Source organism: Trifolium pratense, linkage group LG2 (genome assembly GCF_020283565.1).
Source record: "Trifolium pratense cultivar HEN17-A07 linkage group LG2, ARS_RC_1.1, whole genome shotgun sequence".
NCBI lineage: Eukaryota > Viridiplantae > Streptophyta > Magnoliopsida > Fabales > Fabaceae > Trifolium > Trifolium pratense.
This window is the reverse complement of record NC_060060.1, coordinates 26590450-26612240: the sequence shown is the minus strand read 5'-3', so window position 1 is coordinate 26612240 and position 21791 is coordinate 26590450. Positions and strand designations below refer to the sequence as shown.

General features: G+C 32.8%; 2 protein-coding genes across 2 annotated transcripts; one reads left to right on the top strand and one right to left on the bottom strand.

Moving 5' to 3' along the window:
• Positions 1-679: 679 nt before the first annotated feature.
• On the bottom strand, positions 680-10361 carry LOC123911647 (receptor-like protein 4). The gene is made up of 9 exons (XM_045963113.1): positions 10096-10361; positions 8917-9978; positions 8369-8519; positions 7800-7871; positions 7011-7079; positions 6498-6566; positions 3656-3733; positions 2798-3003; positions 680-1427 (listed from the first exon to the last, which is right to left on the bottom strand). The coding sequence occupies exons 1-9, from the start codon at positions 10166-10168 to the stop codon at positions 1321-1323; spliced, it is 1887 nt and encodes a 628-aa protein (XP_045819069.1). The 5' UTR covers positions 10169-10361; the 3' UTR covers positions 680-1320.
• Positions 10362-13811: 3450 nt separating this feature from the next.
• LOC123911646 (serine/threonine-protein kinase STN7, chloroplastic) lies at positions 13812-18611 on the top strand. The gene is made up of 10 exons (XM_045963112.1): positions 13812-14342; positions 15466-15552; positions 15928-16047; positions 16177-16275; positions 16601-16769; positions 16863-16956; positions 17279-17372; positions 17486-17542; positions 17840-18253; positions 18330-18611. Exons 1-10 carry the CDS (start codon positions 13923-13925, stop codon positions 18489-18491), a joined length of 1716 nt encoding a protein of 571 aa, XP_045819068.1. The 5' UTR covers positions 13812-13922; the 3' UTR covers positions 18492-18611.
• The last annotated feature ends 3180 nt before the right edge of the window (positions 18612-21791 follow it).

The following is a 21791-nucleotide window of genomic DNA, read 5'->3' as shown; positions in this document are numbered from 1 at the left end:
TACAAACTTTATTTTAGGCATGCATGTTAACATCTTGGGACATAATTTGGCAGTTTGGAAGTCTGTTCAAATAGTCGTTGTTACTGTATTTTGTTTGCTCTCTCATTACATCACCAATGACATAAGTAACCAATATTAATTACGTTTTCAACAAACAATATTGTGTCTCAGAGGAATGCTAATAGTCATCATATAGTAATTAAGTACTCCTCTTGTGTCTCATTATATAGTTAAGTACTCATCCATCCATTAAAATAGTCATATCCTTCTCCGTTCATAATTATAAGACTTTGTTTGACCACTGCACTTACGACAATACACAATTTTGATCACTAATATCTTTAATTGTGTATTAGTAAAAATTTAATATTTTAAAAATACTCATCAAAACAAATTGAACAAATCTTATATGCTAATATTTATATTTATATATTATTAGAAAAATACAGTGAAAACAAGATAAATGAATATACTATTTTTGTTAAACAGGGTCTTATAATTAGTGACGAAGGTAGTAATTAAGTACTCGTGTTTATATTTTACTGAATACGACTGCAATAAGAAAAGTCAAGATCACTGTAAAAAAAAAGTCAAGATCCAGTAGTAGATCTTTGATACAAGAAAATTTGACAAAATTAGCAAAGTGAGAATGACACGCACACCTTCCCTCGGTTATAAATTTAAGATGAAGAGATGATGCTCCAATTCAAGGCAATAGCGAAAATTAAACATTGGACCTCTCAAAACATCACTATAGAAGTCAATCCAATGCATAGTACATTTCGTAATATAAACAACAATATAAAAATTTCAAAACAAGAAAAACCCTAGAACTATTTGCATGTGGAGCATTATCTTGAAGCATGGAAAGTTTATGTCACGAGGTGTAAAAGCAATACAATAAGGTCCAATCACTTCTCAGTAGCTATATAAATCAGTACAGTTAAAATAGTCATACAAAAGAGCCGATGTGTAAAGAAAAATATATACACCGACTGAATTGTGGCTCTAAATTTCATATATTGAAGGATTGTTGGCATCACATTCAACAAAAGCTGCGTCTAGTGATTTTGTTTGATGGGTCAAGACACAGACAGAACATGCGCGGCAATAAGTGGCATCCAGAATTCTTGACAAGACAAAGTTGTACGAGAATGACAGGGCCCGAGAGCGATGTTCCTCCTAAAGTTGTAATGTTGTCACATCGTGGCCTGGCATTGGCGCAGAAACAATTGAAATCCTTTCTCTAAGCTGGGTTAGTATATGTTTAGCAGAAAACTATGACAATTTAATACTTCATTTCTATTGAAGAATATAAGGTTATTGTGTGGCTGAAGGTGAAGGTAGTCCCTTAGCGTGTTGACTCTCCATCTCAAGAACCATCAAGGATTTTTGCCTCTGATATCGGTTTCTCTTGGCTGCTAATGCTGCAAATGAAGCAATAAAAAGGTCAACAGATAATAGAGGGATTAAAACATGAAAAGAAGATATTTAATTCTATATAAATAAAACATTTCTGTATTATATCTCCATTTCCCTCAGTCCAAATTATTTCGTCTCATTTGTCACGAGATTTCCCTAAAATTACAGGATTACAGCATGTCAATTTAGAGTCCTTATCCTTTCATCTTGTTAACAAATATACTTATTAATTAACCCAAGCCTTCTAAGAACTAATTTGACTATATCTCTAGTCAATGCATGATTGGCCAACAACAAATCAATAGGCTTCTCCAGAGACCAATGATAAGAAAGACGTAACTGGAAAGGCACACCCCTTTGAGTCCAGGATTAGAAAACTTGAGCATAGACAAATGCAGATTGTCCCATAACATATGAGACATTGATATTTGATACCGTGTTGAAAAAGACAAAACCAGAGGAAAGTAGACAGTGGATCTGCCTCATAAAGATGAATTTGGGTTTCTCATTAGGTTTTTAAATCCATGATAGAATTTGGTTTTAGACAAAACTCAATCTCAAAAGCTTGTTGAAACATTATAAATACTAACTTTGCCATATCTCTATTTCATGTGAAATCATATACCAACCTCATCCAAGAGCCAGTGCCTTAACGCACGCATTTAGTAAATGATATAATATTTGAGGAAGAATAAAGAGGGAATATTTGGTAAACTAAATTTATAGATAGAATAAAAGCTTTTAAGTCACGCCTTTCTGTTCGACTATATGTATGCTAAAAATTCTGTTCAACATGACCAGTCAAAATACATTGAGATAGATCGAGACTTCAACAAAAAGAGGCTGGGTAGTATAGATGATAACTACAACTTACATTCCTTCTGGGCATCAGCTCGTAAATGTGACTTATCAACCAAAAGATTCAACAATTATTTGCAAGTTAGGAATTCATTCACTAGCTTGACAGGGAGTGTTGTCAGCAGCGGATCTTAATGGGGACTAGAGCAGGCCACAATCTCCAAATATATATATAGTATACTGTGACATACTTTAAAAATTTACACCACACCGCAGGGGCAAGCTATGTTTTGAACGAGGAATAAGGAAATCAAACCGCGTTTTTCTTCCTACAAAACATGGATGCTAACCAATTGACCAATTTTGATTCCATAAAATGTTGTATATAAATAGTTTATTATGTTCATACATATTTTAATTTGTTTTGGCTCTTTCACAAAATTATGTGAAGCTCAACCACTGATGTTGTAAATATGATCTTATATTTGTGTAATTCTTTGAATAGATTGTATTCCAGCCCATAAATTCAAAAAATTATTTTCCATATCCACATTAATCATCTTGAAATCATAATTACCTGTTAATTCATGAGGCAGCGCAAAGTCATAATCATTCCTTCTCCTCCTGATATAGATATAGATCCCCAGTAGTATCAAACAGAAAACAAAGAGACTTGACATGCCGATTGCAATTTTTCCCTCGGTGGATAATCTACCATTCTTCCAAAACATAGGACAAGCTGGCAGAGACGGTACACCGCACAAACCTTTGTTGGCAGAGAGACTGCAAACAAAAACACAACAAATTGAAGACCGCAAAGAGAATATTTCTCATTGAAATACATAATTAATTTAATTGCGCCATAATATATCATAACCCGGTACTTTGGTGACATACTACTTTGATGCATAAAATAAAACAACCCTAGGAACATATGTAGCAACTGGTACTGATCAACAATTCCCCAGTGTAAAACTAACAGGTTTGCTATGATAATCATTTATTTGGTCACTGTATAAAATGTTGTTCACAACTACTGCTTTGTCAGATTGAAGGTGTATTAATGTCAAAGATTTTTCAAATCATGCAACATATAATAATAAAGCAACTTGATTATCATTACGCCAAAAATTGTAGTACAGAGCTGAAGAAACAACTGATAACAGAAGAAGATAGAAGGATCTTTGTGTAAAATCTAACATTGAGGCGATGTTTATCATTAAATGCTGATGACATATGATACCATGCGCCAAAAATCTAACATACCGCTAGCAGCTTATTTAAGATAAGTGCACGCCAACAGACAATATCACACAAACATGAGAAAAACATACAGAATCCATCAAGCATACCGAAGGTAAGTCATCAAATATTTCAACCAGAACACATTACACAGAAGCAGGCATAGTAAAACTATCAGATTAAAGTGACATACTCAATAGCTCCACCGTGCACACCAATCGAATAGAGTTCATCTGGCACTTGTCCTTCTAATAAGTTACCGTTCAATAGCCTGACATGACAAAATGTATTAAGAAAACAGAACAAAATAAGCAAAAATTGTAAGGATAAAAGGAACGCCTGCTCAGACTTGCTAGAGTTTATGTGTTACCTACCAATCCATTTCTATAGTGTCGGTACACTTAAAGGGACCAAGAAAAATAGAATGGTCTATGTTTTAAATAGAAATAGAGACAGAATAATAAAGTAAAACTGAGGGAAATGGAATTAATGACATACTCGGGGTTCATTCTCATACACAAATTTATTCATTTATTGTTTTTCTTAATCTATGTGAAAAAACCTCAAGCAACGCATATTATAGGATGAAGGGAGTAAATGGCAATGGGTGGAGATGAATTTCCTTTCCAATTGATGGGATCAGGCTCTTAATACCCAGTCCCTACAATTGCCCACTACACACTTATCATCCTCCCCACATCCTCAATAACTTTCTTTAAGTTATAACCACCTCACCTCCTTTCCTACCCTCCAATAACCCTAAAGTGCAACCTGTCCATATTTCTTTTACATAATTTCCCATCTCCCTTCTAATCATTTCACTTCTATACTCACTGCACTTTTTCATATGCCTATCAATACCGCCTCCAATGAAATTCACCTTGTCCTCAAGATCAAAAGAATGCACCACAGAAAAATAAATTCCCCTGGGTCCCATAACTCGAAGCATTATGACCATTGACCAAGCTACTTCCCGCAGAATCGAACGTTTTGTTTTGGGTTGTATTTTTGGGAAGGAAAAAAAACAGGGCCACCCAAGAGATTAGTCTCTGCACTTGCGCGCGGAGGATACCTTGGTTTACAAAAAAATAAAGGGTAAATAGGGTTTTACCCCCCTGCAAAATAAGCCAATTTTGCATTACCCCCTGCAAAAAAAAAAACTTGGGATTACCCCCTGCAATATTAAGATTCTCTCTTTTTACCCCCTGTTTGACAACTTGGCATAGAATCTTTATTTTTTATGAGGTGGCATGCATATGTGGCATTTAAATTTTTTTTTAATTTGCACATGTCATTTTTATTATTAAATAAACTAAAAATTAAAAAAATAATAATAAATTCTTTTCTAATTTCCCCTTCATCCCTACCACAATAACTTTCATCATTCAACAAGAACAACAACATCAACACCACCAAGAACAACAACAACATCAACAAAATCATCAACACCACCAAGAACAACAATCCAAAAAGAACCCAATTTTTTTTCTTCCAAAAATCAATCTCGGTAAACCCAGAAACATAATCATAAATTTCTTTTGTTCTTCTATTCTTCATCCCTTTGCAACAACCCAATTTCTTCCTAACCCAAAAACATAATTCTTCTTCCCAATTCTTCATCCCATCAATTCAATCCCTAACCCATAAATTCAAAAACCCAGTTTCTGCCTTTATAGGAAATCCGGTTCCTAGTTCCTGCCTTTGTTCTTCATCAATCATTTGTTTCGACGAATTCGGCGGAGTGATTCGGCGGATTTCTAGGTTTTATTTTAGAAAAAGGATTCTGGGATTCTAAGTTTGTGTTAGAGAAAAAATAATTTTGGGTTTTGAGAAGAAGAATGAGAAGGAGAAAGATTTGTGTTATGTTACAGGACAAGATTGTGAGTTTTTTTTTTTGTTAGAAACAATGGATTAACATATCTTTTTGAATTAACATATTTTATTTTTAATATTTTTTTTTTGACACAATATTTTTTATTTTTTTAAAAACTAATTAAGTGGAATTTTTAAAATTTTTGTCACCAATTCATTTAATAATAAAAATGACATGTGCAAATTAAAAAAATAAAAATGAAATAAATGCCACATATGCATGCCACCTCATAAAAAATAAAGATTCTATGCCAAGTTGTCAAGCAGGGGGTAAAAAGAGAGAATCTTCATATTGCAGGGGGTAATCCCAAGTTTTTTTTTTGCAGAGGGTAATGCAAAATTGGCTTATTTTGCAGGGGGTAAAACCCTATTTACCCAAAAATAAAATAAGCAATTGGTAGGTAAATTAATCTATTTGCCTCACAAATTATGACACTAGGACATTAAATTGTAAACTTGTTGATACTTGATACTCCTTTAGATCCAGATGTCAAACTTAAGCTAAATCAAGGGCAGTCAGATTCAAACAAAGGGAGATAATAGAGAATAGAAGGAAAGCCGAAATATTTTACCATGGAAAGATTTGTCATGTCCTATAAGTGGGATGCGGTAGTTTTGATCTTGAGAAACATTGAAGGAGCTCTTAAAAGAGCATTAGATTATGAGAATTAGATACTGATATTATTGCTTCCACATAATAGACAATCAAATACATAACATTGTGTTCTTGTTGGGGGTAACATTATCATTTGCAAAAGCAAGTACCAAGAAGCATAATATTGTTTTTATTAGTTGTTCATATCTTATATTAGGAAACTGTTCTAATTCAATGTCTTAAACTATGGAATCCAGTTTTGTATAATTTGTCAAAATTATAACTTATAAATATAATTTTGGAAGCTAAGAGTCGATCTCTCAAAAATTTAGTTTCACAATTCGTTATATCAAGAAACAGACAGTTGTGAGAAATATAAGGCTTTTGTCAACATATATCCTAAGAAATTAAAATGGCAATTATTACATGCCTTAGTTAATTAAAAAGAAGTATTAAATGCTTTAACTTTTCATGTAATAGTTTCTGCTTTATATTCATTAATCCGTGTCTTAACTCTAAGGTCACATTTTAACTAAACCCTTAATAATACAATGCAGTTGGTACTTACACAAGCTGCAAACTTGAAGAAGCTATACTATCTGGAATCGAGCCAGTTAACTGGTTGTTGGACAAGTCCCTACAATTTAAATTACAAATGAAACACGTAAAATATCAAATAAATTACATCACAGTATTTTCACAAATTATACTTTTGCCCGGCTCCATAATTTAGATATGCAAGAAAAACATTCAGAATGTGGATATATTATATTCAATTATATATCCATTTTGGTCTTCCATTTATAAATGAATAAAAAATCAAATAGATAATTCAATTTCAACATATGCCATAAAATTGTGCCTTAAAATGACATAAAATTGATTTCTAAAGAATGAAATGGTATTTAATTATCAACCAAAGACAATATGAAAATTTTAGTATATGGAGGACTGATGTCGTGGCATATACCACTTAAGAAAACATAATTGTCATTTTAACTTAAGTATTCAAATATAGGACAACAGTCAATTTAGGTTTGTGAAGCCTTTTGCATATCATCTAAGAGAACCCTGAACTTACAAGTGCATTAAGGATTTTTGACCTAGGCCAGACGGTACTTCACCCACCAAGGAATTAGAACTCAAGTTCCTGTGAAATTGAAAGAGAAATTACCAGATAATAGATACCAAAATAAATGTGGCTTAAGTTTGTCTAGGAAAACAGATGCTGACTGGATAATCTTTATTGAATTAGTCGATCATAGGGCCGGATACAAAGTTTTTAAAAAAAAAAAAAAACTTCATTGAATTATGATCAGTACTAGACTGGAGCACAAACAAAACACATTGGGATGATAATCAAAACAATTGAGCAATGTTATGTTGTTTGTGTATCTTTCCCACTATTGAGTTTCGAATTGTTTTTTGTCCCAACTACAGAATGTCTTAGTAAGTTCTGTTTGTGTGTTCTTTCAATTCTGATGCTTCTGTTATATTTTCACTTGCTGTAAGAAGGTTCATGTGCCTGAGCAAGTGAGAGGATAAGGACTACGGTGTTGTTCTTTAATACGGAAAATATTTTCCGGACAACCACCATTTTAAATATCATTTTTGTATTAGGTAAACTCTTATGAGCTTATGAAAGTTCTATGAATATCCTAGAGTTTGACAACCTTTGTTCATAAAATAATAACAGCAGATTATGAGCTAGAACATAAAAACATATGGCAATTCAAATCAAGGGGAAAATTGATAGACATGGGCCAGTAAATATACAACCACATATTAGTACGTGTTAACCTTAAAACATCTAAGCCACATGATGAGAAAGATTAGTAGCATATGTAAACATTTAGCTACTGATACTTACAGGCTTACCAAGTCTGACAAAAGACTAATCTGCTCACTTATGAACCCTTTCAAGCCTTGACTGCCCAGATCTCTGGAATGAAAATTGAAATAAAAATAAATTAAAAAATGTTGTCTGAACAAGAAAAAAAAAACTGCAACTTCCACCTTTTTTATTTATTTAGGTTCAGAAATTCAAATATGCATTTGTGGAATTGGAAATAAACACATGTTCACTACCTACCAAAGGCCAAAGCTTTTTGGAAAAAGAGTGCTGATAAGCCCCAAAGGTGGTTGCGGAATAGGAAAATGATATTTGTAGTTTTGTACAAAAAAGAATAAGAAACCTTTCTCATACATTGCTATAACGACAGGATATCACAAAACAAGTCTTTTACATTTACCCACCATATGTAAATTTAGAACATAGATCCTACCCCACCATGAAAACTTATACATAAAGTTTAGCAAGTCAATTATTAAGAGACTTTTAAGTGAGATTCCTTGCACACGTATCACTAATAATTATCTTTCATAAAACCAATCAAAAACTCAATTGCATAATTTAAGAGAATGCAAAAGAATACTTACATTTGACTAATGACAAGAGCAGAATTATCCTTACTCATACGGCAGGTAACTCCCTCCCAAGCATCCCAATTAGTAGGAGCACACGGATCACCATTCCAACCCATTCTTTCAGGAACCCGAAGTGAATCTTTCAGCGCTTTCATGGCAACCACTGCACCCAAAAAATTAAATTCTTTTTTAGAAAAAACCTTCACTTGCCACAACTCTTGTGTGGGTTACTCTTCACTTTCAACAAAATCTTGACCATGTCTTTCCTTTCCCAGCATTCACATCATTAAATAAAATAGAAATTGTTACCTAAATAAACCTTAAAAATCACACAATTGATAGATAACAACCATATTTACAAAAAATCATAACCATAATTCCCTAACCAAGTTTCCATTAACACACAATAGATTACATCGATTCACAAACACCATTATTAACAAGTTACTAAAAGAAGCAATCAAATATCAGAATAATTTTATGCAACAAAGTTTCCAAATTTGCATTAAAAAAAACATTCCTTTCCAAATATAATCAACAAAGATCACACAGACACACACCTTGTTGAGGAACAGTAGAAGGATCATCAGGAACCAAAGCATAATTCTCAATTCCACAAATGATTGGTGCACCAACAACCCCAACAAGCTTCACACTCAACACGCTACTACTCAAATTCTTCACCATATGATGCCAAGTAAACGCAGCTAAATTTCCCACTTGCTTGTAAATATCAACTCGTGTCAAATTATCTCCATTGATGAACACATCAAACACCCTCTCTCCAGCTTTCCTCACTTTATCCTCAATCTCCGCAAAATGCAACCACACAAGGTAATCCAGCTTAGCATCCACGCTCAATTCATACTCCAAAACACCACCACCTTCCTCCGCAGTCTCTGCCGTAGTTGCCGCAGTCTGGTACAGCTTCGTCGGAAAGTAATTCGGCTTCTGATCAGTTCCTGCAATGCTACTCCTCGTGGATACCGGAACTACCTTGTTCCGACCGGTTCGGTAATCGGAATCCGACTGCCATGACCTTCCGAACCGGTCATCATCGTTGGTGAAACCCGGACCCCACTGATTCGAACCACAAGAGAGTCTCCCATAGTTAACAAGTATAGTATCATTGTTAGCAATGGAAGCAGAATCATAGGAAGCTGGATCGACGGCGAAAAGCTCAAGCGAAGAAATCACCGGAGGATCAGTGGCGAAGCTGTAGAAACAAATTAGGGCTTCATCTTGAAACGAAGCGAATAAGTCAGAATAAGCTCCGTTACGGGAAAGAGATTGAGGCCAAGGAGAACGCCAGGAGAATACAACGGTGCCACTAACGGAAACATCAAATGAAGGAGGATGAGATTTTCCGTCGTAGTTATCGTAGACGACGAAGGTACGAATTAGGTAGCGTGAAGAGGAGAGTGAAGGGATGGAGTAGCAATTCTTCTTGCCGGATGAGATTGGGAAGAGACGGAGAGTTTTTTCGTGTTGGTGGTGGAAACGGAGTGGCTCGGAGACGATTCCGGTTGTTCCGCCGGTGAAGAAACGGTCGGAGAGCCATGTTGTGTTGAATGAGTCGGTGGTGTTTGTTGGACTACCACAGTCAATATGGTAAGAAATACCTGCGAGACACAAAGAGAAAGTGATTAATGATAATGAGATTAAGATTAAGAGAGAGAAAGTGTCTAAGTTAGTTAGTTAGTTAGAGGCTTAGAGAAGAGAAGCATGTGATTGGTTACCGTAGGGTAGAGCGGTGGAAACGGTGGTGAAAATGAAGAAGAGAAATAGAAAGAGAAAGAGGGGGAAAGGCATTGTTTATGTGTGAGTGAGTTTAGTTGGATTGTTGAGAGTGTGTGGGAGGAGAGATGAAGGTTAAGTGAGTGGGGAACAGAACAGGGACAAATTTTTGGTGTAACTCCGGTATCCGAGCAACTGCAGAGACTAATCTCTCGTGTCTGCGGGAGTTCTAAGAGAAAGTGAGAAGTGAGTAACGTAATAATAATAAGGAGAATGTTAACATGTGCACCAAAGGCACATGTTAAGAAGATAAATGTGGTAAACATTAAATGCTAAGTTTGTAAATTCAACTCTTTAAACATTAAATATTTTGTATCATTAAATGCTATATTTCCTTTTTAGGTAGCTTAACATGTGCCATCTATGCACATGTTAACATGACCCTAATAATAATAATAATAATAATAATAATAAAATATGGAAAGGAAGAATTCACGGGGAAGGAAGGAAGATGGGATGCGGTGTTTATGGTTTGTCAGTATGTGGTGGGTACTGCTGCTGCCGTGAGACGAGGAGAAGAAGAAAGAAGGAAGGAATAGTAAATGAGTTTCATTTGAGATTTCATTTTCAAGTCTAGTCTCCTCTTTACTGTGCTTAGCTGGAAGCTTTGGACGTTTTTATAGCTTGTAGTACTTGGACATGTGAATGACGGTGGACTTATCTAAAAATTGCGGTAGTAATAATTATCTTTTTTTTTATTTTATTTAATTATCTAAAAATGTTTTTTTTGTATTTAAAAATATTTTTTGGTCTCTGTAAAATGAGTTAGGATCCTCTCCATTTCCAATTATTTCCATTTCCTCCATTATTATATAGTTTTGGGAATATAAATGCAAAAATGTGACATCAAGTGGGTCCAAATGTCATTTATACACCCCAAAATATTTAAAAACTTTGGTAATGGAAGAAATGGAAAACATAAGAAATGGAGAGGATCTCAACTCCTGTAAAATTATAAAATTTTATTTTTGATCCGTATAAAATAAAGTAGCATATTTTTCTCTCTATCAAATTATTATTCATGAATTTTTAATCTAAGATTTTAAATAAATGTGTATTTTTGAATGATTGTTTTGCAGACATGTTAAGATTATTATAAAAATTCTTTAAAAAAAAAGTTTGAAATTTGATTTTTAATTCTTCTCATTTTAAAAACATTCTAAACTTTTGTAAAGAAACTTTTGTAGTATTCTAAACATGCATGAAAAAAACATTATTCAAAGATTTTAAAGTTTAAAGATAATTAAATAATTTTTAAAATTTTGAAAAATAACATGGACTAAAAGTGCTTGAATGAAATTTTTGTAATGACGAAAATTTAGTAATTTTATAGGAACCAAAAATATATTTAATTCTTATTCTAATAATGTGAGTTTGTTGGGAGGTTTAATTGTGGCGAGAACATGGGGTACGATAGATTGGAAGTGTAAATGGACTTAAATTATAATAAGCATCATTAACCAGATTGGTCATGAAAATACATATAATTTGTGTCTCATCGAAAAAATTCGTAGCCTCTTGAGATTAGATTGGAGTGTTAAAATTCACCATATTTACTCGGAAGCAAACAAATGCGTAGATAAGTTTGCAATATGGGGTGCTTGCATACTGACTTGATACAAGTGTTCGCTGATGATATTAGGGGTGTTTCCTTCACTATGTAACAACTCGAGCCCCTTTTCTATGTATTTAGTAGACAATCCCGATGTTGTACCCAAAAAAGATGCATTTTTTGTAATAGCTCGGATCCTCACCTAGCACTGCCAGAGTAACAACGATGAGAGCTTGTGTTTCGGGATCATGTTGGTAGTTTTGTGGCTGGCTTCACGCAGATACAACATGCCACCCTGTCAACAGTGGAAGGCGAAGCATGTACACTCCTTCTGGCCATGAAGGAAGCCAATCATAGAGGTTTAGATAGGGTCCAATTTGAAAAGCGACTCACAAGTGTTAATCGAAGTTATTCGAACCACGCATAGTGATAGCTCGAAATTTAGTTTAATTGTTGCTGACATTATCCAAATTATATTATCGTGTGTAAATTTTGAAGTGAAATTTATTAGGAGATAAGCAAATATGGTTACCCATATTCTTGCTCGGGTGGCCAATTCCTGGGTTAGTTTCCATAAATTTGAGATTATTCTCTTATGTATTGAATGTTTACTAGTTAATGAAATGTACTAAGTTTGTTTGATTTAAAATAAAAAATAAAAAATCAATTTGAATTAAAATAAAAAATAAAAAACCAACTACAAGATTAACTACAATTTTGAACCGTTGAAAGATTAACCACGTAAAGATTATATTTTTAAAAATTGTGATTTTTATTTTGATAAAGAAACACAAAATTGATTAAAGGCTTAAATGCACTTTTGATCCCCCTATTTTCAAAAAAATGAAGTTTTGGTCCCCCTATTTTAAAAACCAACTTTTTAGTCCCCCAATTTTAATTTTTTTTGAGTTTTGATCCCCCATTCCATTTTAAGGCTAATTTTGTTGATGTGGCATTGTCACTAATGCATATCAGCGTCCACGTGGACAAATTTAATATCCATGTCATTATTTGTTTTTAATTCAATAAAACTTATTTTATAAAATAATTTAATTAAACCTAAGAAAGTTCATTAAAATAAAAAATCCAAAAATTCACAACCTCTAATTTATTAAACCTAAGAAAAAACAAACAATCACAACATGGACATGATCCTCTTTGATTCATATCAAACAATTGCATATTGAAAGCAAGTTTTGTGTTTCAAGAACCTTCAACTTTCACCATCATCCAACTTTATATAAAATCAATCTAGAATTAAACTTCAAACTTAAAACAATTTTTGGGTTTTCATTCAAACTCATCCAAAGTCATAGATAGTTTAAAGAGTATGAGTAATTTCTATTGAAACACAAAATCATCTCTAATTTCTTTTCGTTTTTAAAAATCCAAAAATTGTTGAGTTTGAACGGAAACCATAGAATTAGTGAAATCCATAAGGAAGGATTCTCTCCGACGGTGAATAAAATTCTAGTAGTTGAAGGTTTGATAATTAGGGTTTCAAATTTCATATTTTATAAAATTTAACAATTATTATTTTAGTTGAATATATAATTCTAACAATTAAAATATTTTATAAATAAAGTTTTATTGAATTTAAAAATATATAATAATGACATGGATATTAAATTTGTCCACATGAATGTTGCCTCATCATTAGTTACAAGGCCACATCAACAAAATTAACCCCAAAATAGGATGGGGGATCAAAACTCAAAAAAAATGAAAATAGGGGGACTAAAAAGTTGGTTTTTAAAATAGGGGGACCAAAACTTCATTTTTTTGAAAATAGGGGGACCAAAAGTGCATTTAAGCCTTGATTAAAATATAAATTCCGAAAAAATTAATTGAATGTGAAAATATATTTTCCTTTTGAATGTTTTACCGTAAATTAGATTATAGTTTTAAACTCAGACCGATGATCGACTTAGTCAAGACACTCGATTAAAATTCTTAGTGGTTAGATCACATGTCGACTTTGAAGGAAGACGAATCAAAGGCTTGACACATAAAAAATTTAAAATATTTCATTTTCACAATAAAAATTAGTTTAAGGATATTATTACATCATATTTTAAAGTGTTTTCATCTAGGAAAAGAAAAAAATTTAAAAAATAAAATAAAAAGAAAAAGTAGATTTGTGGTGTAGAATTGAAGTAGATTGATATGAGGTGAAGTGGTGAAGCATTTTATCCCACAAACCAAAACCAACTTGATATGGCCACTGTTGCAACCAGAGGAATTGGGGTCACAAACCTCCATCATCCCCACAACCAAAAATCTCTCTTTCTTGGCCAAAGACTTAGATTCAAACCTTCAAACAATGAATCATCACCACCATCATTCACTGCAAGATTCACCCCAAAAGCTTTTCATGGTGGTGAATGGCTTCATTCAGTTCATAACCTTTTTGTTGGTGTTGGTGTTGGACTTCCATGCACAGTGATGGAGTGTGGAGACATGATTTATAGAAGCACTCTTCCTAGACCTAGTGGTTTGACAGTTACTATCCCTGGTGTTGTTTTGGCTTTTGGTGCTCTTTCTTATCTTTGGGCTACACCTGGTGTTGCTCCTGGTTTTTTTGATATGTTTGTTCTTGCTTTTGTTGAAAGATTGTTCAGACCTACTTTTAGAAAGGTTTGTTAAATTTTCAACAATAAACCGTCAATTTAGGCTCTGTTTGGATAAACAACTTATTTAAGGCTTATAGCTGCACTAATGTTTATCATCATAAGTGCTTAGGTATAAGGTTTCATAAGCTATTTCTAAAGCATCAAATAAAATTAAATTGTTTTTGTATATGCTATAAAAGCTTTGAAAAATGTCATAAGCTGTTTTTATAAGTTCTGCCAAAGAGTCTCACAAAATTTAGTCCATTAGATAAGCTCAAATAAGTCAATCCAAACAGGTCCTTAGTCCCTAAACTATCACTTTCACTTCAATTTAGGATCTGTGTGGATAAACAACTTATTTGCAGCTTATAGCTCAAGCGCTTATAATAATAAGCGTTTTTGTATAAGCTTACGTAAGCTATTTTTATAGCAAAAGATAAAATAAAAATGAATTGTTTTTATATATGCTATGAGCTGTTTTCAAAAGTTGTATTGAAGAACGTATGAAAAATAAGTTGAAATATTTTTATGAAAATTGGCATAAGTTGTTTTAATAAGCTCCCCCAAATAGTCTCACAAACTTATGTTAGTAGATAAGCTCAAATAAATCAATACAAACAAACCCTTAGTCCCTATATTACAAAAATATACATAATAAGTAGTCCTTATAAAATCCGTCAATTTAATTCTTGGTATTAAGATTTGAGGGACAAAATTGACGGATTTTTATATGCTTTAGGGACTAAATTGACGATTTCCATATAGTTTAGAGACTACTTATTATATTTATATACTTTAGGGACTAAATTAGAGAGAGACAGTGATACTTTTAAGGACTAAATTTATGGTTTATTCAATCTTCAATTTAATACTTAAACTATCACTCTCTCTTATCTTTTATTTGTTTGATAAACTACAGAAATAGAATAAATAATCCCTAATTATTCTCAAGTTATCAATTTAGTCCATCAGTCGGGATAGAATGGTAGTTTAGACACATTTGATAGATTTCAATAGTTCAGGACCAAATAGGAAAGAGTGATAATATTGGGACCAAATCGAAGGTTTACTCTTTATTTTATTGCAATTTTTTGTGAAATAGTATTTCCTGAATAGTATTTTATTACTGAGAGTGGTTTTTATGGCAGGATGATTTTGTTCTAGGGAAGAAGCTCGGAGAGGGATCATTTGGAGTTGTTTATAGAGTCTCACTAGCTAACAAGCCTTCTTCAAAGGTATTATTATTATGGTTTTGGTTTCTTTCCAATCATTCTGAGATGTATAATAATGTTGATATGGTAAAGTCTTGATATAAGCTATTTGGAATGGAGTATAAGTTCTATTATATGCATAAATGTTACTTGAACATTAATTCGGGACAATAAAGTTCAACAACTTTTGAAATGGTTAACATAGTTCACACACATAATTGAAATTTTTGGTATATGTATTGTTTGCACATTTGAAGTTTTGAATTTGTAGCTTCTCATGATTTTTTGAAAACAAATGAAGAACCAACTTGTTGGTATGACATGCATGCTTATGAGATTTCAGCTGGTCGTTTGAATTGTATAATTATGACTTATGGTACTTTTGGTTCTCACTGGAAGGAAGGTGACTTAGTCTTGAAGAAAGCGACTGAATATGGTGCCGTAGAAATTTGGATGAATGAACGAGTACGAAGAGCTTGTGCAAACAGCTGTGCAGATTTTGTTTATGGTTTTCTTGAGGTAACATTTTTTCGGTATTGCTTTCTTACTTGTATATGGCAATTGAAGAAGGCGTACGCAGTCACATCATTTAACATTTTAGTTTTGGTTATCATGACAAATACTAATGTTCTTACGTACTATTTGTAGAGGTCTACAAAGAAGACTCCTGAATATTGGCTTATATGGCGGTTCGAAGGGGATGCCACCTTAGCTGATCTATTACAGAGTAGAGATTTTCCGTACAATGTTGGTAGTCTCTTTAATCAACATGAATGCACTCGATATGTTCATAATGTCATTATTTTAGCCTTAAATTTTATAGTGAAGGTTATGTGATATATCAGTTGTTCTACACATGAGAAACTATATACTTTTTTCTGGTATGGGAAAGTTAGAAGGTTCATATGTTTAAAATACTCTTCACTATGCTTTTGAAACACTTATTTCATGTTTAAATTCTATTTAAATATTTCTTTAAAAAACGTTCTTTGTAAATTTTACACTTCGTTGGTAAATCATGATCGCTAAAGGTATCCAGTATCAGCCCCGATGATGGTGCCAAAAATTTCAGGTCGAAACATTGCTTCTTGGTGAGGTACAAGATTTGCCAAAGGGATTGGAAAGAGAAAATAGAATTATTCAAACAATCATAAGGCAACTTTTGTTTGCATTAGACGGTCTTCACTCAACTGGTATTGTGCATCGGGATATTAAGCCACAGAACATTATTTTCTCTGAAGGTAAAATAGTCTAAAGATTGCATAACTTTTTCAAATTACAAAACATTCTTAAAACAAGTTAGGCTTTAATTTCTTTATGAACCATGGTGTTAGGGTCTCGCACATTCAAAATAATTGATCTTGGAGCTGCTACAGACCTGCGAGTTGGGATCAACTACATCCCTAAGGAGTTTCTTTTGGATCCAAGGTATCTTCAATTTACTTCATACTTACTCTACTGCTTAAAGTTTCTGTTTTCATGTTCATAATTAATACATCAATGGACACTATTAATTTTTATTTATTTATTTTCAAAATTGTCAGATGAAGTCGTGGTCATAAAATACCGATCTATGGTTTTGCCTTTATTTGAGATATATATGATTTTTACCAGAGCAGATTAGTCTATTAAGAGATGTATTCTGACAGATTAATGGGTTCTTTGATGACTCAAAATAGAAAATGTGTTATTTGATGCATGAGATCCAACCATAGACAATTCAGATTGTGCACAAATTGTTCCATTTCAGATATGCTGCGCCAGAGCAGTACATTATGAGCACACAAACTCCATCTGCACCCTCAGCTCCTGTTGCAACTGCACTCTCTCCAGTCTTATGGCAGGTTAAACTTTTCATTCAAACCATCCGTGATTAATAATAGCACATATATAACTTTCTTTATCGTCTAATATTGTTGTCCTATGTTGCTTATGATGTTTTTGGTGTTTCAAACAGCTGAATCTTCCTGACAGATTTGATATCTACAGTACTGGTCTGATATTTCTCCAAATGGTGAGTATCAAATAATGAAGAAACTGATTATTATCTTCTGTTGCTGTTATTTGAATATATCAGTCATTTTCTGCAATAAATATCATAAGATTGTGACTTAAATTAACAATATAATCACCTCATTGACAAAGAAAAGACTGTACATATATATTTTTGTAGAATAGTTTTCTATATTTCTGGATCGAAGTTCTAATCAGGTGAATCTTTCAAACAATGGCAAGGAATGATCTAATCAACAATATGATCAAACTGGTATTCTATTCTATATTGCTCACAATTTTAAACATTTTCATATAGGCATTTCCTAATTTACGCACTGATAATAGCCTCATACAATTCAACCGTCAATTAAAGCGGTGTGACTATGACTTGGTTGCATGGAGGAAAACTGTAGAGCCTCGAAGCAGTGCTGAACTTAGGAGGGGCTTTGAGCTCTTGGATTTGGATGGTGGAATAGGATGGGAACTTCTGACATCAATGGTTCGATACAAAGCAAGGCAAAGGCTGAGTGCAAAAGCAGCATTAGCTCATCCTTACTTTGACAAAGAAGGTTTGTTGGCATTATCGATTATGCAAAATGTGAGACTTAAGTTCTTTCGAGCAACTCAGCAGGATTATAGCGAAGCTGCCAAGTGGATTATTCAGCTTATGGCTAAATCAGGAACAGAAAAGGATGGTGGATTCACTGAAGCTCAGCTTCAGGAACTTAGAGTATGTATCTTAATATATTTAAACCTCTTTTTTTGTCATAGTTGTCATCTTTTATCGATCATATTTGGTGTTGCAGGAAATTTCACCGAAGAAGAAGGCTGGTGCACAGAGAAATGCTATAGCTTCAGCTCTTAAAGTACAGAGGAAAATTATAAAAACCATAAATGAGAGTATGGATGAGCTCAGCAGAAACAGGAAAAGCATTTGGTGGAGGAGATGGATCCCAAGAGAGGAATGAAAGTTGTATATACTAAATACCCATTTTTCTTTTCAAAATTTTTGTCTATAGTTTGTATATTGAAATCAATTATCTTGTTCAGATAGAGCAATGTTTTATATGAAACTGACTTAAACATTATATAGTTTGCTACAAACCAAGTAGAATCTGATTGATGCATATATACCTTGGAATCTTACATTTATGTAACATATTTTGTGAAGTTGAAAGAACGAAATAGTGATGCATATATACCTTAGGATCAGTTTCAGTTTGGTTCAAGGAAGAAATTTTTATCGAGTAACCTTAACTCCTCTTATGATTGTGATCCTAGCTTAGTTAATCAACACTCTTGAGCTTGAGCTTGGTGCGAGATATATATATATATATATATAGTGGGTGGTTGATATAAGCTCTACACTAAATTTACGAGTTTAATTGTTATGCACCGTTGTTGTAAATTTTTTTTGCACATACATCCAATGACGTGTTGCCACATCATTTAATGAATGTGACACATCATGTGTTTTTAATTACCATACATGATGTGTTAATATATTATTGGACGCATGTGCAAAATAACTTTAAACTGACTGTGCATATAAATTAAATTCTAAATTTACACTAAATTTTTTTTGCATGAAATAAAAATATTTTCCAAATTATTACGGATGAAAATTTTAACATTTTGTTTTTTTACTTCCTTATTTTTTGGGTCCTATAAGGCAAATAAATTGTTGTCAATTTTTTATATATATTATTATATTTCATATATGTATTTATTATCTTTTCACTTAAAATTTTTTAAAAAATTATTATCTTTTCACCTAACTAACATATTGAAATCTAATTAAAAAAATTATTTTACATTTAAATACATTAATATCTAGAAAGAAATATAAGAATAATAAAACAAGACACGGGTCAGGGAATGACGTGAACGTCATTGTGAATATTATAGTTGAGGTGGTAATTCAGTGGTATGAGATTAACTTTGTAACTTCAAGGTACAAAGTTTAAATATTCTTAAGAACGGTTAACCATTCCTATAAGAGCATAAATATTGGGAGTGATTTTAACATTGTTTGCTAGGGCAATAGTTAATATGCATAAGCCTTTTCTTATGTATAGTGCATAAGTCATTCACAACCATCAGATGATTTTACACATGTAATAATCATAACTAAGGGTCTGTTTGGTTCAAAAAATGAGAGGGGAGGGGAGGGATTTTAATGAAGGGGAGGGGAGGGAAGGGAAGGGGAGGGGAAATCTTTTAATTATTTATATGTTTGGTTCAAAAGAGGGAAGGGGAGGGGAGGGGAGGGATTTTAATTACAAATATGTTTGGTTCACGAGGGGAGGGGAGGGATGGTGAAACTAAATTACTTTTTTATCCTTATAATCATATAAAGGTTATCTTAATTTTAAAATTACTCGAATTAAAAATAATTAAATATAAAAACTCGAGAGTCGAAAACTCCACGAATCAAATCGTCTATCTTTTTATCTATAAAATTAAACTCTACACAAAAATTTAAATTATTATGTAACTCAATTATCAAAAAAAATATTATGTAGCTCAACCTAACAAAACAATTATAACGTTAAATAAAATGAACAAGAAAGAGAGAAAAAAAAAAGCAAAATAAGATTATATGAAAAATTTGTACAGTACATGTAAAGAAAATGTGTATAAATTTTTTCGATCAAATGAAAATATGTTATATGATTATATTTATACAGGAATACATTACATTGCATTTCTACCAAAAAAAAAAAAAAAAAAACATTACATTGCATTGCATTGCAACGGAGCAAAATAATTATATGTAGACAGGAGGATAGTTTTGGACTTTTGGTACATAAAAAATTAGTACAAAATTATTTGGAAAATTTGGAAAAAGAAAAACAGGTTAGGAACATAAAAAAATAGGATAGTTTTGGCATTTTAAAATAATGATGAGGACAATTATGTCAATATAATTAGAATTATAATAACACATTCTCTCTCCCCTCCCCTCCCCTCCCCTCCAAATCCCCCCAATTTGGGGGAAAGCAAAAATTGAGTTTTGGAGGGATTTTGCTCCCCTCCTCTCCCCTCCCCTCCTAAAAATTGAACCAAACACATTTCATTAAAAATATTCCCTCACCTCCCCTCCCCTCCCCTCCATTTACCTCGAACCAAACACATCATAAAGAACTTTATATTTTTGCTTGCTCAATTTCGGCCATATTTTACATGCGATTCGATCACCGATTTCGAAAATTAATACCGAAAACATTCATAAAATCGAACGACGATCAAAACGGTATAAAGAACGTCGAGTTTCGTTGATTATTGAGGGAGAACGAACCGGGTCGACGAACCGGGTCGTCGTGACCCGTTTCTACAGAAAATGGGTGAGGAAGATGATGAACAGTGACGCGCGTCCACGCCCACTCTCACTGGCGGTAGGTGGGGGCGCGTGCGGTGCCAAGGAGACTCCAAATTTTTTTATTATTTTTACATAAAAATAGTAAATAATTTTCTGAGAATTTTGGGACCAGTTTGGTATTTTTCTGAGACCTGGAACTATTTTTAGTTAATTAAATGAGGTAAATATGCTTTTATAAATATAAGATATTAATAAAATTTTCCCAAAATTTTATTTAGGGTATTTTGAATTATTTGAAACGGTTGGGGATACCTCACTCTCTTCGGTTTTATATCGTCTTAAAAATTTAAATTTATTTCACAATTTTTATTAAGGGTTAAATATGTTTTTGGAGAACAACTCTTTGAAACCATTCCACAGCAAAAATGGTTTCATACTGTTATACACTAAAACCATTAGTCTAGTTAAATGGTTTCATGGCGTTATACACCGAAACCATTATTATAGTTAAATGGTTTTATATGAGCATTAGTGTCAAGATGTTATACACTGAAACCATTAGTTTTGTTAATTGGTTTCAAGATGTTATACACTGAAACTATTTGTCTAGTTAAATGGTTTGATACTGTTATACACTGAAACCATTATTATAGTTAAATGGTTTTATATGAGCATTAGTGCCAAGATGTTATACATTGAAACCATTAGTCCTTTTAATTGGTTTCAAGATGTTATACACTAAAACCATTTGTCTAGTTAAATGGTTTCATACTGTTATACACTGAAACCATTATTCTAGTTAAATGGTTTCATAGCGTTATACACTAAAACCATTAGTCTTGTTATTTGGTTTCAAGATGTTATACACTGAAACTATTAGTCTAGTTAAATGGTTTCATAGCGTTATACACTGAAACCATTATTTTAGTTAAATGGTAAATGGTTT

Excerpts from the sequence above, each read along its gene's own strand:
- LOC123911646 (XM_045963112.1), top strand. The coding sequence starts at position 13,923 with ATGGCCACTGTTGCAACCAGAGGAATTGGGGTCACAAACCTCCATCAT. Across the intron at positions 14,343-15,465 it reads TCAGACCTACTTTTAGAAAG|GATGATTTTGTTCTAGGGAA; the intron begins GTTTGTTAAATT and ends TTTTTATGGCAG. Across the intron at positions 18,254-18,329 it reads CTCAGCTTCAGGAACTTAGA|GAAATTTCACCGAAGAAGAA; the intron begins GTATGTATCTTA and ends TTGGTGTTGCAG.
- LOC123911647 (XM_045963113.1), bottom strand. The coding sequence starts at position 10,168 with ATGCCTTTCCCCCTCTTTCTCTTTCTATTTCTCTTCTTCATTTTCACC. Across the intron at positions 7,872-8,368 it reads GCTCTTGTCATTAGTCAAAT|AGATCTGGGCAGTCAAGGCT; the intron begins GTAAGTATTCTT and ends TTTTCATTCCAG. Across the intron at positions 7,080-7,799 it reads TTGTCAGACTTGGTAAGCCT|GAACTTGAGTTCTAATTCCT; the intron begins GTAAGTATCAGT and ends TCAATTTCACAG.